The sequence below is a fragment of the Heptranchias perlo genome, chromosome 5, assembly GCF_035084215.1.
Source record: "Heptranchias perlo isolate sHepPer1 chromosome 5, sHepPer1.hap1, whole genome shotgun sequence".
NCBI lineage: Eukaryota > Metazoa > Chordata > Chondrichthyes > Hexanchiformes > Hexanchidae > Heptranchias > Heptranchias perlo.
The window spans coordinates 55,666,700-55,688,656 of NC_090329.1; the positions used below are offsets into that span (position 1 = coordinate 55,666,700).

Genomic DNA, 21,957 nt, shown 5'->3' on the forward strand with positions numbered 1-21,957 from the left:
CATCAATATTGCACGCAAGTGTCAACCTAGATTATGTGCTATAAATCCGAGAGTGTGGCTTGAACCCACAACCTTCTGACTCAGAGGCAAGAGTACTACCACTGAGCCAAAATTGATACCAAGTATAAAATAACTTTGAAATAGGAGTAATATTTGAGTAGGGTTATATGGCCCTAATGATACACAAAAATTCTACAAAGCCCAAAGCAGTGGATAATTCCTAAATTAGAAATGAAAGATGCAAAAAAAAAATGCTATTTTCCCCATCTCAAATCCACATTCACTCTTACAAATACTGAAGTTAATTTTAAGTTAAATTTCTCTTTGTCAATAGATTGATCTGTATTTTTCTCACTCGCAGAAATTTCACTGCACCATTTTAATGTTCTTTTTTGTTCTTCTGCCCTCTTTCCTCATAATGCTGATCTTCCATGTAATACTGATGTAAGGATGCTTGCTTAAAAGTGATTTGAAGGCAAATTGTAAGCAACGACCCAAATAAATGATAAAATCAATAGTATTCCGAAAATAAGGACCAAGCTCACGTTTGTGCTTTATAGCATTTAACACAACTTCAATCTTCTTAATTCTGAATATAATGTACATGAAGCATTTCAGTACAAGTCCATGGAAGATTGTGCAAGATCTACCCGTTAATTAAATGGATATTTTCATGCACACAAACTTTTAATCTTAATAGAACCAATCAAGGAGACTGAGTGGAGGAGAAAATCAACATCCCTATGGGAGGCTGGACCATCAATCACTCTGTAACAGCTCCATTTTTCCCAGCACCAAATCTGCAATCAATTCGTTGCTGTTCTTTTCTCAAGAAGGAGGGTCCAATTGTGTTTTGAATATTTAAATAATCAATCTCTCGCAAAAGAGAATATCATTAAAATCATCTTGAATATCTATTGCAATGTGAGGAAAAACTGTTCATGTCGGGATTAACTTGCATGTTAAAACACACCATTAGTTCAATCTGAAGTGAACTATTACACACCAACGAAACTCAGAGGCTGGCTCCTTGATTCCTCTCCTACAACTGCAAGCTGCTTTACACTTCAGCCAAGTCAAAGAACAGCAAGTTTGATCCATATACAAATTTTCCTCCTCCCCCTCTGTTAATCTGGCACAGTTAGGTGCAAGTTTTATTGCTTGGAAGCAGAATTTATTCTTGCTCCAGTAAACCCGAAAAATCCAAAATGATCTTGAGTTAGCCAGGTGCCCTGTCGACTGCAAGACTGAATCACTCGCCAATGATCCAAAGACAGACGAAAAAATATCCAAGGACTTAAAAGCACATTTTAATAGGCAATAGTTTCCCACAATAGCTTCAGCTGCTTCATCAATGACTTTCCCTCCATCATGAGGTCAGAAATGGGGATGTTCGCTGACGATTCCACAGTGTTCAGTTCCATTCGCAACCCCTCAGATAATGAAGCAGTCCGTGCCCGCATGCAGCAAGACCTGGACAACATCCACGCTTGGGCTGATAAGTGGTACGTAACATTTGGGCCAGACAAGTGCCAGGCAATGACCATCTCCAACAAGAAAGAGTCTAACCACCTCCCCTTGACATTCATTACCATCGCCGAATCCCCCACCATCAACATCCTGGGGGCCACCACTGACCAGAAACTTAACTGGACCAGCCATATAAATACTGTGGCTACAAGAGGTCAGAGGCTGGGTATTCTGCGGCGAGTGACTAAGCTCCTGACTCCGAAAAGCCTTTCCACCATCCACAAGGCAGAAGTCAGGAGTGTGATGGAATACTCTCCACTTGCCTGGATGAGTGCAGCTCCCACAACACTCAAGAAGCTTGACACTATCCAGGACAAAGCAGCCCGCTTGATTGGCACCACATCCACCACCTAAACCCGCGACCTCTACCACCCAGAAAGACAAGGGGCAGCAGGCACATGGGAACACCACCACCTGCACGTTCCCCTCCAAGTCACACACCATCCCGACTTGGAAATATATCGCCGTTCCTTCATCATCGCTGGGTCAAAATTCTGGAACTCCCTTCCTAACAGCACTGTGGGAGAACCTTCACCACATGGACTGCAGCGGTTCAAGGTGGCAGCTCACCACCACCTTCTCAAGGGCAATTAGGGATGGGCAATAAATGCTGGCCCCTCAGCTTGGGGGGGAGGGGGGGTGATTGGGCACGTGGGTAACCCGCCCAACAAAAAATGTCCATTTTCCACACGATCCCGAGTCAATTGGAGCCACTTAATGTGGCTTCCGGGTTTGCCGTCTGAAAGCTGCGCAGCGGGTGGACTGCACAACCGCATCACAGGCTGTGAGCTGGAGGAGCTCTATTTAAAGGGGCAGTCCTCCAATGGCTGTTCCTGGGGCAAACACCCACACGCCACAATGGAGCAGCACAGGGGAACAGCTGCTCTGAGATTCAGTGATGTCTCACTCCAGGTGCTACTGGATGGGGTGAGGAGGAGGAGTGATGTGTTCTACCCGGCAGACTGGAGGAAGTGGTCTGCCTCTGCCACCAAGAAGGCCTGACTTGAGGTGGCAGAGGAGGTCACCAGCGGCAGCAACAACTCCCGCACCTGGATCCAGTGCAAGAAGCGCTTCAATGACCTAACTCGGTCAGTCAAAGTGAGTATCTAGCTCCTTCTTAAATATATTCAGTGACTTGGCAGAGAATTCCACAGGTTCACCACCCTCTGAGTGAAGAAATTTCTCCTCATCTCAGTCCGAAATATCCTACCCCGTATCCTGAGACTGTGACCCCTCCTTCTGGAGCCCCCAGCCAGGAGAAATATCCTCCCTGCATCCAGTCTGTCTAGCCCTGTCAGAATTTTATGTCTTTCAATGAGGTCCCCTCTCATTCTTCTAAACTCAAGTGAATACAGGCCGAGTCGAACAAATCTCTCCTCATACGACAGTCCTGCCATCCCAGGAATCAGTCTGGTGAACCTTTGCTGCACTCCCTCTATGGCAAGTATATCCTTTCTTAGATAAGGAGACCAAAACTGCACACAATACTCCAGGTATGGTCTCACCAAGGTCCTGTATAACTGCAGTAAGACATCCTTGCTCCTGTACTCACATCATCTTGCAATGAAGGCCAACATACCATTTGCCTTCCTAACTGCTTGCTGCACCTGCATGTCTGCTTTCAGTGACTACAAGGACTCCCAGGTCCCTTTGAACATCAATATTTCCCAATCTATCACCATTTAAATAATACTCTGTCTTTCTGTTGTTCCTTCCAAAGTGGATAACTTCACATTTATCCATGTTATACTGCATCTGCCATGTATTTTCCCACTCACTCAACTTGTCTAAATCGCCTTGAAGCCTCTTTGCATTCTCTTCACAACTCACAATCCCACCTAGTTTTGTGTTGTCAGCAAACTTGGAAATATTACATTTGGTTCCCTCATCCAAATCATTGATATATATTGTGAATAGCTGGGGCCCAAGCACTGATCCCTGCGGTACCCCACTAGTCACTGCCTGCCACCCTGAAAAAGACCCATTTATTCCTACTCCCTGTTTCCTGTCTGTTAACCAATTTTCAATCCATGCCAGAATATTACCCCCAATCCCATGTGCTTTAATTTTGCACACTAACCTCTTATGTGGGACTTTATCAAAGGCCTTCTGAAAATCCAAATAAACCACATCCACTGGTTCTCCCTTAACTATTCTACCAGTTACATCCTCAAAAAACTCCAGTAGGTTTGACAAACACAATTTCCCTTTCATAAATCCATGCTGACTTTATCTAATCCTGTTGATATTTTCTAAGTGTCCTGTTATCACATCCTTTATAATAGACTCTAGCATTTTCCCTACTACTGATGTTAGCCTAACCGATCTCTAGTTCCCTGTTTTCTCTCTCCCTCCTTTTTTAAATAGTGGGGTGACATTTGCCACCCTCCAATCTGCAGGAATTGTTCCATGAATGTGAATTTTGGAAGATGACAATCAATGCATCCACTATTTCCTTGTAAACAATTTTACAACACCAAGTTATAGTCCAGCAATTTTATTTTAAATTCACAAGCTTTCGAAGGCTTCCTCCTTCGTCACCTGACGAAGGAGGAAGCCTCCGAAAGCTTGTGGATTTAAAATAAAATTGCTGGACTATAACTTGGTGTTGTAAAATTGTTTACAATTGTCAACCCCAGTCCATCACCGGCATCTCCACATCATGACTATTTCCTTGGACATCTCTTTTAGTATTCTGGGATGCAGATTATCAGGTCCTGGGGATTTATCGGCTTTCAGTCCCATTAATTTCTCCAGCACTATTTTTTTTCGAATACTAATTTCCTTTAATTCCTCCTTCTCACTAGTCCCTTGGTTCCCTCGCATCTCTGGGAAGTTATTTGTGTGCACTTACGTGAAGACAGAACCAAAGTATTTGTTTAATTGCTCTGCCATTTCCTTGTTCCCCGTTATAAATTCTCCCATTTCTGACTGTAAGGGACCTACATTTGACTTCACTAATCTTTTTCTTTTACATACTTGTGGAAGCTTTTACAGTCCGCTTTCATGTTCCTTGCAAGTTTACTCTCATACTCTAATTTTCCCCTCTTAATCAATCTCTTTGTCCTTTTTTGCTATTACAATCCTTATACAATGTCATTGCTCTGTCTCATACTCACTCTCTGATGCATCTCTTTCACGGTCAGCCGCACCCAAACCAATGCATTCATCAGTTAGCCATGTCACCATCTCTCACTCATGCATCTGTACTTTCTCCCGATAGAAGAGATTCCAGAATACACGGGAGAGGGCGAGGACCGTAGGGGGGCTCTAACAAATCGCCGTCCTCACAGACGCGGAGCAGGAGTACTGGAGCTCAGCAGAACCCTTGAGTGCCTGTCCGTTGGGGACGCCGAGACTGGCACCCGACAAATGTCTGGTGACAGAACTTTAACATTCAGCACACACAATATGAATTGATGTCAACATGCCTTGCCATCATCAGCACCTCAGTATGCTCATCGCAACATGTTACATCCGTGATGCCGCTTAATATTGCCTTCTGTTCTCTTACAGGGCCTTTAGCGACCGCTGTGACGGCAGAGGGCGATTCCTCAGAGGACCTGCCAGCCTATGAGGGTGCATCGTCACATCTGAGCGAGCCTTCCACCAGCACAGATACTCACACCTCGGTGTGTTCTAGTCCTCAGTTAGTTGGGGTCGCACCTGGTGATTTACCACACACGTGAGCAGGAGCAGAAAATGGTGGCGGGGGCAGCTGTGGAGAGTCGATGTTGGTGGGAGCACTCCTCTCCAGGCTCTGCTCAGCTGGACACAGATGCTTAACCATGGGGGCCATCCTTTAAAAGGAGAATGATCAAGGGGCAGCAGCACATTTACGAGGTGCTGGAACAGGTGCCACGCGCACTCTCCACAATAGCGCAGAGGATGGAGGAGTCCATCTCCTGCATGAGTGGAATGGTGGCACAGGTACGGGAGGGAATCTCAGATACTGTCACAGGGACGTGAGGGCACCTCTGAGATACTGTCATGGGTAAGCGTGGGAATATCTGCGATGGAGGGAAGGCTAGCCTCCATTAAGCTTCAAGCATGGCTCACAAATGAATCCATTCAGGCCCTGACAACGGCCGTTCGGACTCACAGTGAACAACATTCTGCCACCTTAAACAGGCAGGCAGATACACTAGCACTGGCCTTACAAGGCTTCACACATGTCCTCCAAACTGTTGTCCAGCAGAGTGGAAGGAGTGGTGTGGACCTGGCCCAGGGGAGGGATGATGGCGAAAGGGGACATGGAAGTGGGGACGCCACTCAAAGCACTTCCACGTCTCACCTGTTGCCCCCCCCTCACAACCAGTACCCGCAATGCCGCCTCCTCTCCAGGTGGCCGAGACTGCCCCTGTACAGGTGCAGGTGGAGCAGACTATGGAGGGGACCTCACGGGCACCAAAACCCAGAGGGCATAGGCCTAAAGCATCTAATCAGTCAGGGCATGAACAAGAGCAACCTGCCACTACTTCTGCTGCAGCCACAGGGGATGCACCACGTAGAAGTAGTCGGGAGAGGAAGGCGAAGGTTTTGTCAGCTCGAAGAGTATGCACAAGGGTGTTTGACGGTTGGTCATGTTTTTTTTATTTATATTTGCTTTTTGTTAAACTCACATTAAATATTATTACTGTCACCACTACTGCCATGATTGGCCATTCTTGACTGGCTTCTGTAATGAGGCCCTTTCATGAGGTTCACCATGAGCGGTTACACTTGATGCCACCCAATGGGGTCAATCTACGGTGGGTATATGTGTGGTTGCAGGCCTGTTTTGTCCAGGGAGGGGTGGGTGGGGGTTGCTGGTGTAGGCGCTGCTCTGGTGTGAGGACTGGACTATTCAGACTTTCTGATGTTAGAAGAGTTCACATATCAGTGACTCCTTGGCCCCACGAGCAGCCAGGCAATCCGCTGCTCTGCCCCTGGGTTGCTCCTCCTCCTCCTCAATGTGGGTGGCAGATGTGGATGGGGCCTCCTCAAGCAGCACCCCTCTCTGTTGTGCCATGTTGTGCAGGGCACAACACACGACTACAATGCATCCCACTCTCTCCGGTGCGTATTGAAGCGCTCCCCCAGAACGATCAAGGCACCTAAATCGCATTTTGAGCAGCCCTATCGCATGCTCAATTGTAGACCTGATGGCGATGTGGCCGTCGTTGTATCGACGCTGTTGCCCAGTGATGGGGTTCCTCAGAGGTGTCATGAGCCACGTGTGCAGGGGGTATCCCTTGTCCCTGATGAGCCAGCCCTTAAGGGTGTTCGGTGCGTGGAAGAGGGGCAGGATGTTGGATTCCTGGAGGATGAAGGAATCGTGGCAGCTGCCAGGGAATCTGGTGCACATGTGAAGGAATCTTTTATGGTGGTCACAAACGAGCTGAGTGTTGATGGAGTGATATCCCTTCCTGTTGATGAACAGTCCTGGCTCATGTGGAGGTGCTCGTATTGCTATATGCGTGCAATCGGTTGTACCCTGCACCTGTGGGAAGCTAGCCACAGAGTGGAATCCCAATGCTATCTCCGTCTGGTTGAGGTCATCCATGGGGAAGTTGACGTAGTGCGAGGCTCTGCGAAACAAGCTGTCGGTAACCTGCCTTATGCACTTGTGTGCAGACAACTGAGAGACCCCAGTGGCACCCTGGAATGATCTGGAGGCGAAGAAGTTGAAGGCAGTGGTGACTTTGACAGCGACAGGTAAGAAGATGCTGCTCCGCCCAGCTGGGAGCAGCTTGGCATGAAGGAGGCTGCAGATGTCTGTGTCCACCTGGCGACTCGCCCCCAACGCACCCGCAATTTCCCTGTAAAATTGAGCCCAAGCTCTTTAAAAAAACACCAAGACGAAAGGTGGCTAAAATACTCATGAGCTAGGCATTGACCGTGTTTCCCCAAAGATGGAAAACAATAAACAATTCATTAGCTTGTTTCAGTAATAGATATACACCTCACACCCCATTGTTTTGGGAGGTCCCTAGTATCAATTGCTCGGCAGGAGTCGTCAGGCATCACCCGCCCCTCTGGTTGTGAGTGCAGGGGGATAAAATAGAGGCAGAAATACACACCGACAGTCAGGTTTTAAAACAGAAAGCTGTGGCTTAAGATCGGATAGTAAAAGTGATAAGGTCAATTCCAGCTCAGGATAATTACAACAATACAGCGTTGTTGGGAAATCCCACAATGCTCAATTATACAGAGGAACTGACTGTGTTGTGTGTTCATTTAGGATCACTCTGTGCCAGCTCTTGATATGTCTGCATATGCAGATGAACCATGGCCAATGCATAACTCATTTGTGAAGACATTTTCTGCTTGGATCAGAATACCTATAAACAGATAAAAATAACTAATTTGCAAGTTTCTGTATCACAATGCATGCAGTCATTAGTTTAGTTGAAACATAAACAGAAAAGCATGTTTAATACAAAAGCAATTAGATTTCTGTGATGCTGTCTCTCGGTGATACTTAGCAATGAATTGATTATATTTAGATGCTGAGTTTCAAAACAATGCGTTAAGTTAGCTACATTTCAGCTCGGGTCAGGGATTCTATACTATGAGCGTTAGTGGGAACCATTTTGCTACTTTGTAATTCTGCAAAATTGGAACTCAATGCTTGGATCAGAAATGCACTTTTCTGGAGTTGACTGAACTGCAGTATGGGATCATGTTGCTCTGAAGCAGAATTGTATTGATGAAGCAATTAAGCCTAGTTAGTCTAGCCCTGTTTTTTTCCTCCCCTCACCCAAATGCAAGGGACCAGTTATACTATGAATATCATTTTCAAACAGGCACCTCTATAAAGTGACACAGGATTACCAAACCTCAGTTATGCTGCTGACTCTCACAATTCTCTTGCCCAGAGACAACTGGAGCACTGCACATGCTCTGCTTCAGTTACCAAACTTCCAAATACTGGCAAGAGGTTCATTTTTAACATTTTTGAAGTAAAGAGCAGACACACAGTCCATTTGGAGATGGTAGCATACCATGTGTTTTTCGTGCAGCCTTCTGACCCTAATTCTGAGTTCCTCTAGAGGTTTTGCCTTGATGTGCATTCAAAATTATCTTGTATCACAACAAAGACGACAGTAAAACTGGCTCTTAGTTTCTCATAGCAGCATAGGTCATGGCATGCATCTGGATGAAGTGAAAATATTATCTTTTTTTGGTAGATTCACTGCCAATGAAGGCCAATCCAAGTCCTTTGAAATGGAAAGGCTGAACAATGAAATTGACAATGATTACCAGCTACAAGACACTTGGTATTAATTAGGTCTGCAGTGATTAATTGATTATAAATCATTTCGCCAGCTGGAATAAGTATGAGTTATTGCTAAATATATATTTGGAATCGCCATTCAGATTCTGTTCTGTAGAGAACTCTTGATTCCATTCTAACAAAACAAAAGCTGAAATTATTTAGTCTTAATGTACTGACACATGTAACTAATGTTGGTGATAAATGAGCTCAGCCTTATTCAGCAAACTCCTGAATACTGGCAATGTTTACGATGCAATAGTGTGTCCAAAAATCCCCATTTCAGTTTTTCAAAGAATGTTTGGTCTTGCCTGAGCCTTTGAGCTACCCATTTGCTCTCCCCATTCTGTTTCTTTTTGGTCAAACTCCCAGGGATATAAATTCACAGCTTGAACATTGGTCAAACCAGGAAATTGCACTGAGGCTATTATTGTCGTAAAATTGACATCAACAATGTTGCCAATCTCTTTTGAGGGGGTGAGTGATTTTTCAGGAACAGTAAAATTGCTACCCAAACTTCTAGTAATTTCACCAAAACTAAAAATCTTATAGCATGTTCAAGTGGTAGTTACTTATTTTTAGTATATGTAAGAACACTTACAAGCAGTATTACTTCAGTCAAAAATTGCGTTCTTAACCATGCAACTTAATGCAGGTTATAACTACAGTATTAAGCTCAACTACAATTAGAAAGAAAAAAAAGAAACACATGAGCTCTGAGACACATATAAAAGGGCTGATGTGACACATAGAAAAGGCTGATGAGAAAAGTGACTAAGTTGATTAAAAAGAGATGTAAAATAGGAAAGCGTGCTGGGCTACATTCTGCTTAAGTGAAATATAAAATAAAACAGATCTGCATGATTTGAAGTGACAGAAAAAAAAACTTTTCGCTATTTGGAATTTTCTTCTGGCTATCTGGAAAAAAAATTATTCTGAACCTTCATTATATTTCCCTACATTACAACAGCGACTACATTACTCAATAAGGTCCCACACAGGAGGTTGGTGAACAAAGTTAGAGCACGTGGAATTGGGGGTAATATACTGGCATGGATTGAGAATCGGTTAACAGACAGAAAACAGAGAGTATGAATAAACGGGTCTTTTCCAGTTGACAGACTGTGACCAGTGGGGTACCGCAGGGATAGCGCTTGGGCCCCAGCTATTCACAATATCTATTAATGATTTGGATGAGGGGACCAAATGTAATATCTCCAAGTTTGCTGATGACACAAAACTAGGTGGGAATGTGAGTTGTGAGGAGGATGCAAAGAGGCTTCAAGGGGATATAGACAGGCTAAGTGAGTGGGCAAGAACATGGCAGATGTAATATAATGTGGAAAAATGTGAAGTTATCCACTTTAGTAGGAAAAACAGAAGTGCAGAGTATTTTTTAAATGGTAAGAGATTGAGAAATGTTGATGTTCAAAGGGACCTGAGTGTCCTTGTACATGAGTCACTGAAAGCTAACATGCAGGTGCAGCAAGCAATTAAAAAGGCAAATGGTATGTTGGCCTTTATTACAAGAGGATTTGAGTACAGGAGTAAAGATGTCTTACTGCAATTATACAGGGCCTTGGTGAGACCACACCTGGAGTATTGTGTATAATTTTGGTCCCCTTACCTAAGAAAGGATGTACTTGCCAAAGAGGGAGTGCAACGAAGGTTCACCAGTCTGATGGGATTGTCATATGAGGAGAGATTGAGTAGACTCGGCCTGTATTCTCTAGAGTTTAGAAAAATGAGAGGTGATCTCATTGAAACATACAAAATTCTTACAGGGGGGGATGTTTCCCCTGGTTGGGGAGTCTAGAAACAGGGGTCACAGTCTCAGATTAAGGGCTATGTCATTTAGGAGTGAGATGAGGAGAAATTTCTTCACTCAGAGGGTGGAGAATCTTTGGAATTTCTCTAGAATTTCTCTACCACAGAGGACTGTGGAGGCTCAGTCATTGAGTACATTCAAAACAGAGATCGATACATTTCCAGATATTGAAGGCATCAAGGGATACAGGGATGGTGCAGGAAAATGGTGTTGAGGTAGAAGATCAGCCATGATCTTGTTAAATGGCGGAGCAGGCTCGAGGGGCCGGATGGCCTACTCCTGTTCCTATTTCTTATGTTCTTAAACCCATGTCATCAAAGGTCTGCAAGCTATTGTTGCTGCTCAGATTGCTACAATGGAAGCTCAGACTGCTGCAAGCGTGGCTCTGGGGACCACTGTGGACCGGGGTTTCCAGGGCGTCACAGCACTCCAGCAGTCCATTCTCCAGCTAATCAGCAGGATTACCGAGGCACCGCCCTGGGAGAGTGGCAGTGGTGCCATAGCAATCAAACCTGCTGTCCTCTCTCAGGATGACAGCATTCCTGATCCAATCCCTGCCACTCTGCCAGTGCCCCTGTTGTTGCCTATGAGCCAGCCAGGCCAGACTGCTGCAGCCCATGCTGAAATGGTTCAGTCTGAAGCCGGGCTCTCCCGGCCCAGAGCTGCTCGAGGTCGTCCTTCAAGACCATCTGCACGCTCCTCCATTGAAGGCCAGCAGCCTCCCACCACCCATGCTCCAGCCACTGGGGAAGCACCTTGTAGGAACACTAGGATAGATAAAGGCACACGAACAACAGGCACTAAGGCAATGCACAAGGGTGAATAGTTCTCAAAAGCAAAATACTGCGGATGCTGGAAATCTGAGATAAAAACAGAAAATGCTGGAGAAGCTCAGCAAGTCAGGCAGCATCTGTGGAGAAAGAAACAGAGTTATCGTTTCAGGTCGAAGACCTCTCGTCAGAACTGGAAGATGTTAAAAGAGTTAAAGTTTTTGAGCAAGTACAGAGCCAGGGATGGGGAGGGAGTGAGTGGAGGGAAGGAAAGAACAAAAGGGAAGGTCTGTGATAGGGTAGAGGACACGAGTGATTAAATGACAAAAGGGATGATGGTGCAAGGCAAGGAAGGTGATAATGGGACAAGTTAAGAAACAAAAGATTGGTCAGGAGTAGCTGTAAATGGCAGCAGCCAAACCAGCACCAGTTGATCAAAAAAATGGGAGCAGTTGTTATGACCTGAAGTTATTGAAATCAATGTTGAGTCCGGAAGGTTCTAAAGTGCCTAATCGAAAGATGTTAATCAAGCTTACGTGAGATTCATTGGAACAGTATAAGAGGCCGAGGACAGAGGTCAGAGTAGGAGTAGGATGGAGAATTAAAATTGCAAGAGACCGGCATGTCAGCGTCATACTTGCAGACTAAGTGGAGGTGTTCAGCAAAGCAATCACCCAATCTACATTTGGTCTCCCCGATGTAGAGGAGACCGTATTGTGAGCAGCGGATTTAGTATACTAAATTGAAAGAAGTACAAGTAAATCGCTGTTTCACCTGGAAGGAGTGTTTGGGGCCCTGGACGGTGGGAAGGGAGGAGGTGAAAGGGCAGGTGTTCCATCTCCTACGCTTGCACGGGAAGGTGCCGTGGGGAGGAAAGCGGGTGTTGGGGGTGATGGAAGAGTGGACCAGGGTGTCGCGGAGGGAGCGGTCCCTTCGGAATGCTGAAAGGGAAGGGGAGGGGAAGATGTGTTTGGTGTTGGGATCGCATTGGAGGAGGCGGAAATGGTGGAGGATGATACGTTGAATATGGATGGGTGGGATGGAACGTGAGGACAAGGGGGACCCTATTATGGTTCTGGGAGGGAAGGGAGGGGTGAAGGCAGAAAATAGGGGACACGGTCGAGGGCCCTATTAACTACAGTGGAGGAGAATCCTTGGTTGAGGATAAAGGAAGACATATCAGAAGCACTGGTGTGGAAGGTGGTATCGTCAGAACAGATGTGATGGAGACGGAGAAACTGGGAGAATGGAATAGAGTCCTTACAGGAAGCGGGGTGGGAGGAAGTGTAATCAAGGTAGCTGTGGGAGTCGGTGGGCTTATAATAGATATTGGTTGACAGTCTATCACCAGAAATGGAGATAGAGAAGTTGTGGAAGGGAAAGGAGTCGTCGGAGAGTGAATAGTTCTTTTCTATTTTCATACTTTCAGTGATTCATTAATAAATGTGACTTTGAATTTGCATTTGGTGGTGGTTTTTATTTGTGCGATGAGCTGAGGGGGAAATCAATGTGCAATCCGATGGAGGGTGATTTGATTGTCTTGTGGGAGCAGAAAGGTGGGGAGTGTAGGACGGTTGGTGAGTTGGGGGATGTCGTTGATATTATTGATAGCGGGCACGGATCAGGTGAGCACGCAGAACCTTTGCAGACAAGGCGTGTGGTCCCTGCTGCACCCTTGTGTCTTCCTCCATTTCCTCTTCCACTCCTCCCCCTCTTCTTCTTCCTCCTCCTCGGGGTTTTCTCCGATCATTGGTAGCAAAGGCTGGTCCCTTACGTTGGCGAGGTTGTGCAGCATGTAGCATACCACCACGAATTTGACACCCGTTCAGTGGAGTACTGCAGGGCTCCTCCAGACCGGTCTAGGCAGCTGAAGTATTGTTTGAGGAGGCCAATGGTGTGCTCCACGATGTTGCATGGGGCAGCATGGGTCTCATTATAGGTCTGCTGCGCACATGTTTTTTAAAAATTCGTTCATGGGATGTGGGCGTCGCTGGCGAGGCCAGCATTTATTGCCTATCCCTAATTGCCCTTGAGGAGGTGATGGTGAGCTGCCTTCTTGAATGCCTCCAGGATTTTGACCCAGTGATGATGAAGGAACGGCGATATATTTCCAAGTCGGGATGGTGTGTGACTTGGAGGGGAACATGCAGATGGTGGTGTTCCCATGTGCCTGCTGCCCTTGTCCTTCTAGGTGGTAGAGGTCGCGGATTTGGGAGGTGCTGTCAAAGAAGCCTTGGCGAGTGTGCGTGGGTTCATGACTGGAGTCATGAGGCAAGGCGTGAGGGGATAGCCCTTGTCGCCCAGTAGCCAGCCTTTGACTTGCTGAAGTGGGTGAAAGATAGCTGGCGCATTGGACTGTCACATGATGAAGGTGTCGTGACTGCGCCCAGAAGAGCGGGCATCGACCTCCATGATTCGATGCGTGTGGTCACAGGCCAGCTTCACGTTCAGGGAGTGGAAGCCCTTTTGGTTGACGAAGATGGCCGAGTTGATATGCAGTGCACACAGGGCAATGTGCGTGCAGTCAATGACACCCCGCACCATGGGGAAGCCAGCAATGCGAGCGAACCCCCATGCTTGCTTGTTCTGCTTGTCTCTGTGGAGAGGGAAGGTGATGAACCTGTTCCTCATCTGGTACAGTGCGTCTGTGACCTCCCTCATGCAGCAATGCACTGCAGAATGCGAGATGTTGCACATGGGCAAAAATTTGGCAGATGGAGTATAATGTGGGAAAATGTGATAAAATGTGGAATTGTCCACTTTGGCAGGAGAAATAGAAAAGCAGTATATTATTTAAATGGAGAGAGATTGCAGAACTCTGAGGTACAGAGGGATCTGGGTGTCCCAGTACATGAATCACAAAAAGTTAGTATGCAGGTACAGCAAGTGATTCGGAAGGCAAATGGAATGTTGTCATTTATTGCAAGGGGAATGGAATATAAAAGTAGAGATGTTTTGCTACAGTTGTACAGGGCATTGGTGAGACCACATCGAGAATACTATGTGCAGTTTTGGTCTCCTTATTTAAGAAAGGACATAATTGCTTTGGAGGCAGTTCAGGGAAGGTTCACTCGACTGATTTCTGCAATGAGGAGGTTATCGTATAAGGAAAGGTTGGACAAGTTGGGCCTGTATACACTGGAGTTTAGATGAGAGGTGATCTTGTTGAAACATGTAAGATCCTGAGGGGACTTGAAGGGGTAGATGCTGAGAGGATGTTTCCCCTTATGGGAGAGACTAGAACTCGGGGCCACAGTTTAAAAATAAGGGGTCTCCGATTTAAGACGGAGATGAGGAGAAATATTTTCTCTCAGATGGTCGTGAGTCCGTGGAACTCCCTTCCCCAGAGAGCAGTGGAGACAGGGTCATTGAATATTATTTTAAGGCTGAGTAGATAGATTCCTAATTAACAAGGGAGTTAAAGGTTATAGTTGGTAGATGGGAAAGTAGGGTTGAGGTCACAATCAGATCAGCCATGATCTTATCAAATGGCAGAACAGGCTGGAGGGGCTGAATAGCCTACTCCTGCTCTTAATTCGTATGTTTGTACGTCACCAGCAGAGGCCTGAAATTATCCTGAGCTGTAGAAATTCAGCGCCATGGTGACCTTCACATCCATAGGTAATGCTGTCCTTGCCCTGAGGCTGCAGTTGTGGCCGCACCAGTTGACAGATCTCGGTCATGGCCTCCTTGGTGAACCTCAGGCGTTGGATGCAATTCTCCTCGGTCATGTTGAGAATTGGTCCCGGAAGGTCCTCATTGGATTTGGCCTCCTGCTCAGTGCCCTGCGCATCCTCGTCCTCCCTCTTCTTGTGGCTTGACCTGGTGTGCGTGGCCTCTCTGCATGCTTCCAGTCGTGCTCAATGCCCAGCGGGAGCCCTCGCAGACCACCCATGGTTGCCAGGAATGTTGCTCAACCACGGTTGTAACTTTCCAAACCACTCTCAAATGTACTCTAGGAACTCTCAGTAAGTATATGGAACTTCTAAAAACACTTCCTACTCCACCAGCAGCCAGAAGCAATAATCCAGCAACTAACCTGTAAATCCTGCATGGTCCCTTTGAATAGAGCTGGGGGGTTCCTTCAGACACTCTAAGACACGTTCAGGTGTGAGTGGTTAAGACAATGCATTGAGTTGAGTGTTAAGGTCCCAAACGGTGTCTATCACTTTAAATCAGCGTTGCATACTGGTTGCACACATTTTCTCCTTACTTTACATGCTTCCGGCTATTGGCATTTGTGCATGCGCTAACTCCTGTACCAAGATGGTGTCCGGCGCGCATCATGCTGGAAACGTGCTTGCGCAGCCAAGATGCCATCTTGGATGTTCGAGAGGCCATGTTGCGTCGAAACAACGGGCGCGACACGGCCCAATTTAGGGCCCAATATTTCAGCAAACTTTTATGTGGATAAATACAGAAAGAATGAGTCTTGTAAAAATAATGCCTGGAGGCTTTCAGCTTATATCTGAAATTGATGGTTCGTCTCAAGTCCTAAGACCACACTCCCGGTGACACCAATTATATACATATAAAGACAATGAATTTCAGAAATAATTCAGGGGTACAAGATACAAGTTTAAATTAGCTAATCAACTGAGATTTCTTGCTTGATATGTCAACTAACTGCTCAATTCTATTACATTTGTTCCAAACACTAATTACCTTTAATGCAACGATGTGATGTAGCAAACCAAATTTAGGTCAGATTGATTTTAAGGTCCTGTTGTCCACGAGTAATTTGAAACCCTTCTGGAAACAGCAAAGTGCCATTTCCTAAAAGCAACGCCTCTTTGAGGTCATGAAAACCTCTGCAATTTAAACATTTACACATGATAGATAAAATAATGCTGCAGCTCCAGTACTCTTTGGATAGGAAGGGTCCTGTGCTGCTCGGGATTGGGAGCAAGTGTTTGTGGACTGCAATGAAAGTTCATGAAAGGAAAGATTGTACATAGTCTGTGGAAGGATTGAGCTAGATGGGACAAATTGCCTTTTCTTGTTCCATGTTTTCTCATTTTCCTAACTCAGTTATGAAACCATCACAGCCTAATATTGATCTTACTGTTTGCAAGAGGACATGAACACTCATTATTTGTCAAGCCAAGAAAGAATTCTCGATCTTTCTTTTGATTAAATATTGCCTATTTAAGAAATCTAATCGTTCCCATTAATACAAGAAAAACATTATCCAGCAGGTTGAAGAGGAGAAGCAATGCAAGGTAAGATAAACTGCTCCCATTTTTTCCAGTCAGCAGCTGCTGGTAATGATTCTGCTGTTGCCATTTACAGCCCCTCTTGACCCATCTGTTGTTTCTTCACTTCTCCCATTACCTCCCTCCTTGCCATGCACCATCATCCCTTTTGTTATTTAATCACTCCTGCCCTCCACCCTATCACAGACCTTCCCTTTTTTTCTTCCTTCTCCTCCCCTCCACTTTCCTTGGCTCTGTTCTTGTTAAAAGCTGTTAAATCTTTATTTCTTCCAGTTCTGACGTAACATCGACCTGAAACATTGACTCTGTTTCTCTCTCCGTAGATGCTGCCACGTGCTGGGTATTTCGAGCATTTTCTGTTTTTATTTCTGATTTCCAGCATCTACAGTATTTTGCTTTTGATTTTACGCAAGATAAACTTCTTTTGAAGGTGATTCAGTCTAAATATTATAAAATATGGTTTCACATCATGCTTCATTTCACAGCATGCTTTACTGTGACAAATTCTTGTGCCACACTTTTTGAAACCTGAGTGTTTGACAGTCCAACAGATAATTGTCTTTGACTGGCAACTGAAATAGCAACCAGCAGACTCATGTCTGCACAGATACAGTGAATCGAAGCCAACATGTGTCTGACAAGGCCGATGAATGAAGATATGCCCTCACGCTGAATAAAATTATTCCATTTTTGTTTAGAAGGCAGGAAAATAAGCTGCCAGAAACCCAACTATTAAGGCAAGCATGCAGCTGGGTTGCTTAATGAGCCTTGGTGTTACAATCTTGGAGGCTGTTAACTCCAGACACTTACTAAATTCCTGACTGTGGCAACCACAGAAAGATAGATTAACATAACACTTTAAGCACTGCAAAAGCCAAATGCATTTATTAGTAAAACAGCAAATAGTCAATAAAATGGGGAAAAAAATTGAATTGCTATTATTGAATTATATTTTTCCACTCAAGGTTTACCATTTAGTGTCAGCATTAGGCAGTCCCTTTTGGGATTTGGACAAGCTAAATGTAGAGTTAAGCTTGATCAACATGCTTTCATCAGCAACCTTAGCACCATCATAGCACCAGTGTGAGTTTCATGATTTTCTATACCTGCCATCTCAAAATACTGTAGATGCTGGAAATCAGAAATAAAAACAGAAAATGCTCGAAATACTCAGCACGTCAGGCAGCATCTATGGAGAGAGAAACAGAGTTAATGTTTCAGGTCGATTTTTCATCAGAACTGGAAGAAACAAAGATTTAACAGTTTTTTAAACAAGTACAGAGCCAGGGAAAGGGGTGGGGGAGAAGTGGAGGGGAGGAGAAGAAAGAAGAAAAGGGAAGGAGTGAGATGATACTGATTTAATGTCAATTTATCCCACTTTAAGGGGCAGGTTTGTGTTAGGAATTGGGAAATTAATTTCGAACAAGGCCTTTAAGCCAGTGGACATAGGAGTCTTTTAGACCATCTGGGCTGGATTTGAAACCAGACCCCAAAAGGTGAAAGTACAACATGATATCCTACGATGCAACTAGGTCTCCCTCACCAACATTTGCTTTCTGATGGTTTCTGAATAGCTTTTGTAAAACAAAAGAAAGCAGGAGTGATGCGCTTTCTTACAAATTAAAATATTTTAAAACATATTTGCGAAATACAACTCAAGTTAATGTTGTAGTAGATTTATGATACTTCAACTTTCAGTTGTCATTTGTGAAATTTCTCTATTATGACTTCCGAAGTGGTGGATTGACCAGGCTGTAATCCCAGCATTTAACTAGACTTGCTCCACGTAACTGGAGAGCACTGCAAACTTGCAGATTTAAATCAACACAACATGAGCACAACAGAGGTTTACATACTTAAAAAATACTCTATTAAAATCATAGAATAGAATCATAGAAAGGTTACAGCACGGAAGGAGGCCATTCAGCCCATTGAGTCCGCGCTGGCTCTATGCAAGAGCAATCCAGCTAGTCCCACTCCCCCGCCCTATTCCCGTAGCCCTGCTAATTTTCTTTCAAGTACTCATCCAGTTCCCTTTTGAAAGCCACGATTGAATTTGCCTCCACCACCCCCTCGGGTAGTACATTCCAAATCCTAACCACTCGCTGCTTAAAAATGTCACCTTTGGTTCTTTTGCCAATCACCTTAAATCTATGTCCTCTGGTTCTTGACTCTTCTGCCAATGGGAACAGTTTTTCTGTATCTATTCTGATTAGACCCTTCATGATTTTAAATCCCTCTGTCAAATCGCCTCTCAACCTTCTGTTCCAAGGAGAACAACTCCAGCTTCTCCAGTCTATCCCATAATTGAAGTCCCTCATCCCTGGAATCATTCTAGTAAATCTTTTCTGCACCCTCTCTAAGGCCTTCACATCTTTTCGAAAGTGCAGTGTCCAGAACTAGACACAATACTCTAGTTGTGGTTGAACCAGTGTTTTATTAAGGTTCATCATCACTTCCTTGCTTTTATACTCTATGCCTCTATTTATAAAGCCCAGGATCCCGTATGCTTTTTTAACCGATTTCTCAACCTGCCCTGCTGTATTCACCTTAATTTTCTAAGATGGCCTTCGTGTTTGGGGAAATTCAAAATGGGCCCACAGTTTCGATAGCTTTGTCTCAACCCCACTTGTCATGTGGCAAATTTGCAACATAGTAATTAAATATTTTCAAATGATTTGCGACAGACAGCTGGAAATACCTCTGATGAGATATATTGACAGGGTCCACAGTTCATGTGGAAGAAAACATGAGAGTTTTTCTCCAGAATCCTTCTCACAGAGGCATGCAGCCAAATGACTAAATAAAAAAAAAATCCTATTCTGGCAGGTAAGGTCCTTGGAGAAATTATATATTGGGGCAGAAATCGCTCAGAAAATAACAGTGAGCTCAACAGCGCTCACTGTTGTTAGTGGCCAAATCCTGGAACAAGTTCCGGCATTCGCACATGCGCAGTAAAACACGGAAATCCGGAACTTGCTCCTTCCTGCTCCCAGACTAGCGATGATATGACAGCTTCAAATTAAAGGGAAATCGCCTGCTGCAATCAGTGAAATCATTGAACCAGCGCCAACTTGCTCATCTGCCCAGGTGGAAAGTAAGTAATATCATCACAAAACAGGTAGGCTTAAAAGTACCAGTTCTAAAATAAGTTTTAACAATGCAATAAGTCTTAATGATTGCCAAACAATGAAAGTTAACTTTTAAGAATGTGGTGTCTTATTACTCCTTATTTTAATCATTTTTGGTCAATAAAAATAAAAATTTGAATTTTCCTTTATTTTTCCCTTCTGTCTCTTCTATTTAATTCAATTATTTCTTACCCTGTCTTTCTTCCACTGTCTATGACTGTTTTTACATTGATTTTAATGTTGTACCTTTCACTTCCTGGATTTCACATTCGAAACCTGCAGCTTGTCAAAAATGCTGCAATCTGATTGGTTGAGGGGAAGAGATGTGTCCTAGCTTTGCTGGAGGCAATGCTGGGCTCTTCTCCACTTCCTATTCAAGGAAGCGCACCCAGTAAAGCCCACAGTAAGTTAGTGGGTTAGTTTAAATCTATGGCGTGGCGAGCACTGTTGGATTGTCTCTCCGAGCAATTTCTGCCCCAATGAAATGTGTTCTGCTATATATACTGTATAGAATTGTGAAAATTACGTAGTGGGAAAACAACCTGTCAGTAAAAATGTAAGGACACATTTAGCAAAAGTAGTCATTCAGATAGTGGGGAAACTGAAATATTACAAGGAGTCTTTTTTTAAACTGAAGACATCCCAACAACCCACTGGACCCATAATTTAATTCTGAATTCAAGGATTCTTCAATTTACTCACAATTCACAACAAGGTACATGGGTACAAATTAATGTATTAGTTTCCAGGTTGGGCTAGAGGCTAGAAAAACTGCCGAATAAACTTGGACCTCCACAGAGCTGTATGTTCAATTCCTGCAGTATAGCTTACAAATGCATAATTAATAGCCATAAAATCAGTTGCTTAGAATTGTAGCAGTAGCACGGGGTTACCATACAGAATTTGAAAAGAAACTCCTTTGAACGAACGAGTCTTGTATACAGAATTCTTTTGTTGACCGTTCTTATTCCGAATCTTATCTCTTCAAGCTGTGCTGTCTCTCTCCCTTTGGTTTCGGCCTGCTCGCTTTTGCCTGGGTCTTCTCCTCATTGGCTCTGTCCCAAGGACTTTGGTAGCATTACCTCATTACTCCTTTTCTAAATAAGGACTTGTGTCTTATCACATTTCCTTTGTCTTTCACAAAACTTAGTTAATTCAAACCGGTTCCAGCCAGCTGAGGCCAGGACTGAACTCAGGTTACTTTAGTTCAAAAGTCGTTCCTGCCTGTATGTATCAGCAGCTGACGTCTCAGGTTACTGCAGCCCCGAGCCAACACTTTGCTTACGCGGGTCAATCTGGTACGGGATTTTCACATCCTCATCCATAAGAGAAATAATTTCTCTGCTTCAACACGCTAACCAGCCATCACAAGGAGCTCAAGTCATACTACCAAATCAGTAAGTCATTCATTTTATTATAGCAAGCACATGTGAACCTACACACATTAAAAAAAAAATCACTGAATTTTACCAGTGGTTAAAAATGGACGCAAAAGAAGGGTAGTGTTTTATGCGACAAAAAGCCATTAATGATGGATAAATTGGATATTGTTTCCACCTGACAATATTGTGTAGTTTTGACATTAACATGAAGGATTATTGAAAGACAGATCCTGACATACCTTTTAGTAGGAGTAGGTGCTCCAGAGGACAAGACTGAATGGGACACCACAGCATCATTCATGTTTGGCAAAGATCGTTGTTGGGGGCTACAAAGAGCAAAATAAAAAATCAATTTAAGAAAAAGTTTAGATATTAGCCTCTTGCAGTTATACACTAAAGCTAGTCTGTATTGACCAGCTCACAACTTCAAGTACTTATGTACAAGTTATTCTCCAATGAATGTCCAAGTAGGAATCGTTAGTATCCTGCACAGATGAAAGATCTTTAACAGGCCAGTTATACTACACAAGTTGTGTAAATGTAAACCAGTTGGGACATCGTATTGATACAAGATGTGTGGTATATTTGGAAGTGAAGTCAGCCAGATCAAGGAGGTTGTCTGACAACTCTTTGGTATGCACAAAACGCAGATGTGACTGCAATCATGCAAATCAAATTTTAAACAACTGTCAAGTGGCAAACTGGACTTTCTGGGAATTTTTAAGCTTGATTTTTAAATGGTTTACCATTGGCAAAAAACACATAACTGCATACGCTCCCCTGGCTTTCTGCTTAACAGGCATTTAGATGCTGGTGAGCAAAGTTCTATGCATGAGCTTGAG

At 44.2% G+C, this 21,957-nt stretch overlaps 1 protein-coding gene across 14 annotated transcripts in view; it reads right to left on the reverse strand.

Annotated features, from left to right (window-relative positions):
- LOC137321765 (dystrobrevin beta-like) overlaps positions 1-21,957 on the reverse strand; it is a 534,882-nt gene that overhangs the window by 150,027 nt on the left and 362,898 nt on the right. For 13 of the 14 annotated variants that reach the window (XM_067984400.1, XM_067984401.1, XM_067984410.1 and 10 more), the window contains one exon: positions 21,355-21,441. The exons of the other annotated variant lie outside the window; for it this stretch is intronic. In XM_067984400.1, the coding sequence (XP_067840501.1) occupies positions 21,355-21,441 (87 nt within the window). The remainder of the gene's footprint in view (positions 1-21,354; positions 21,442-21,957) is intronic. 14 annotated transcript variants of the gene reach the window in all.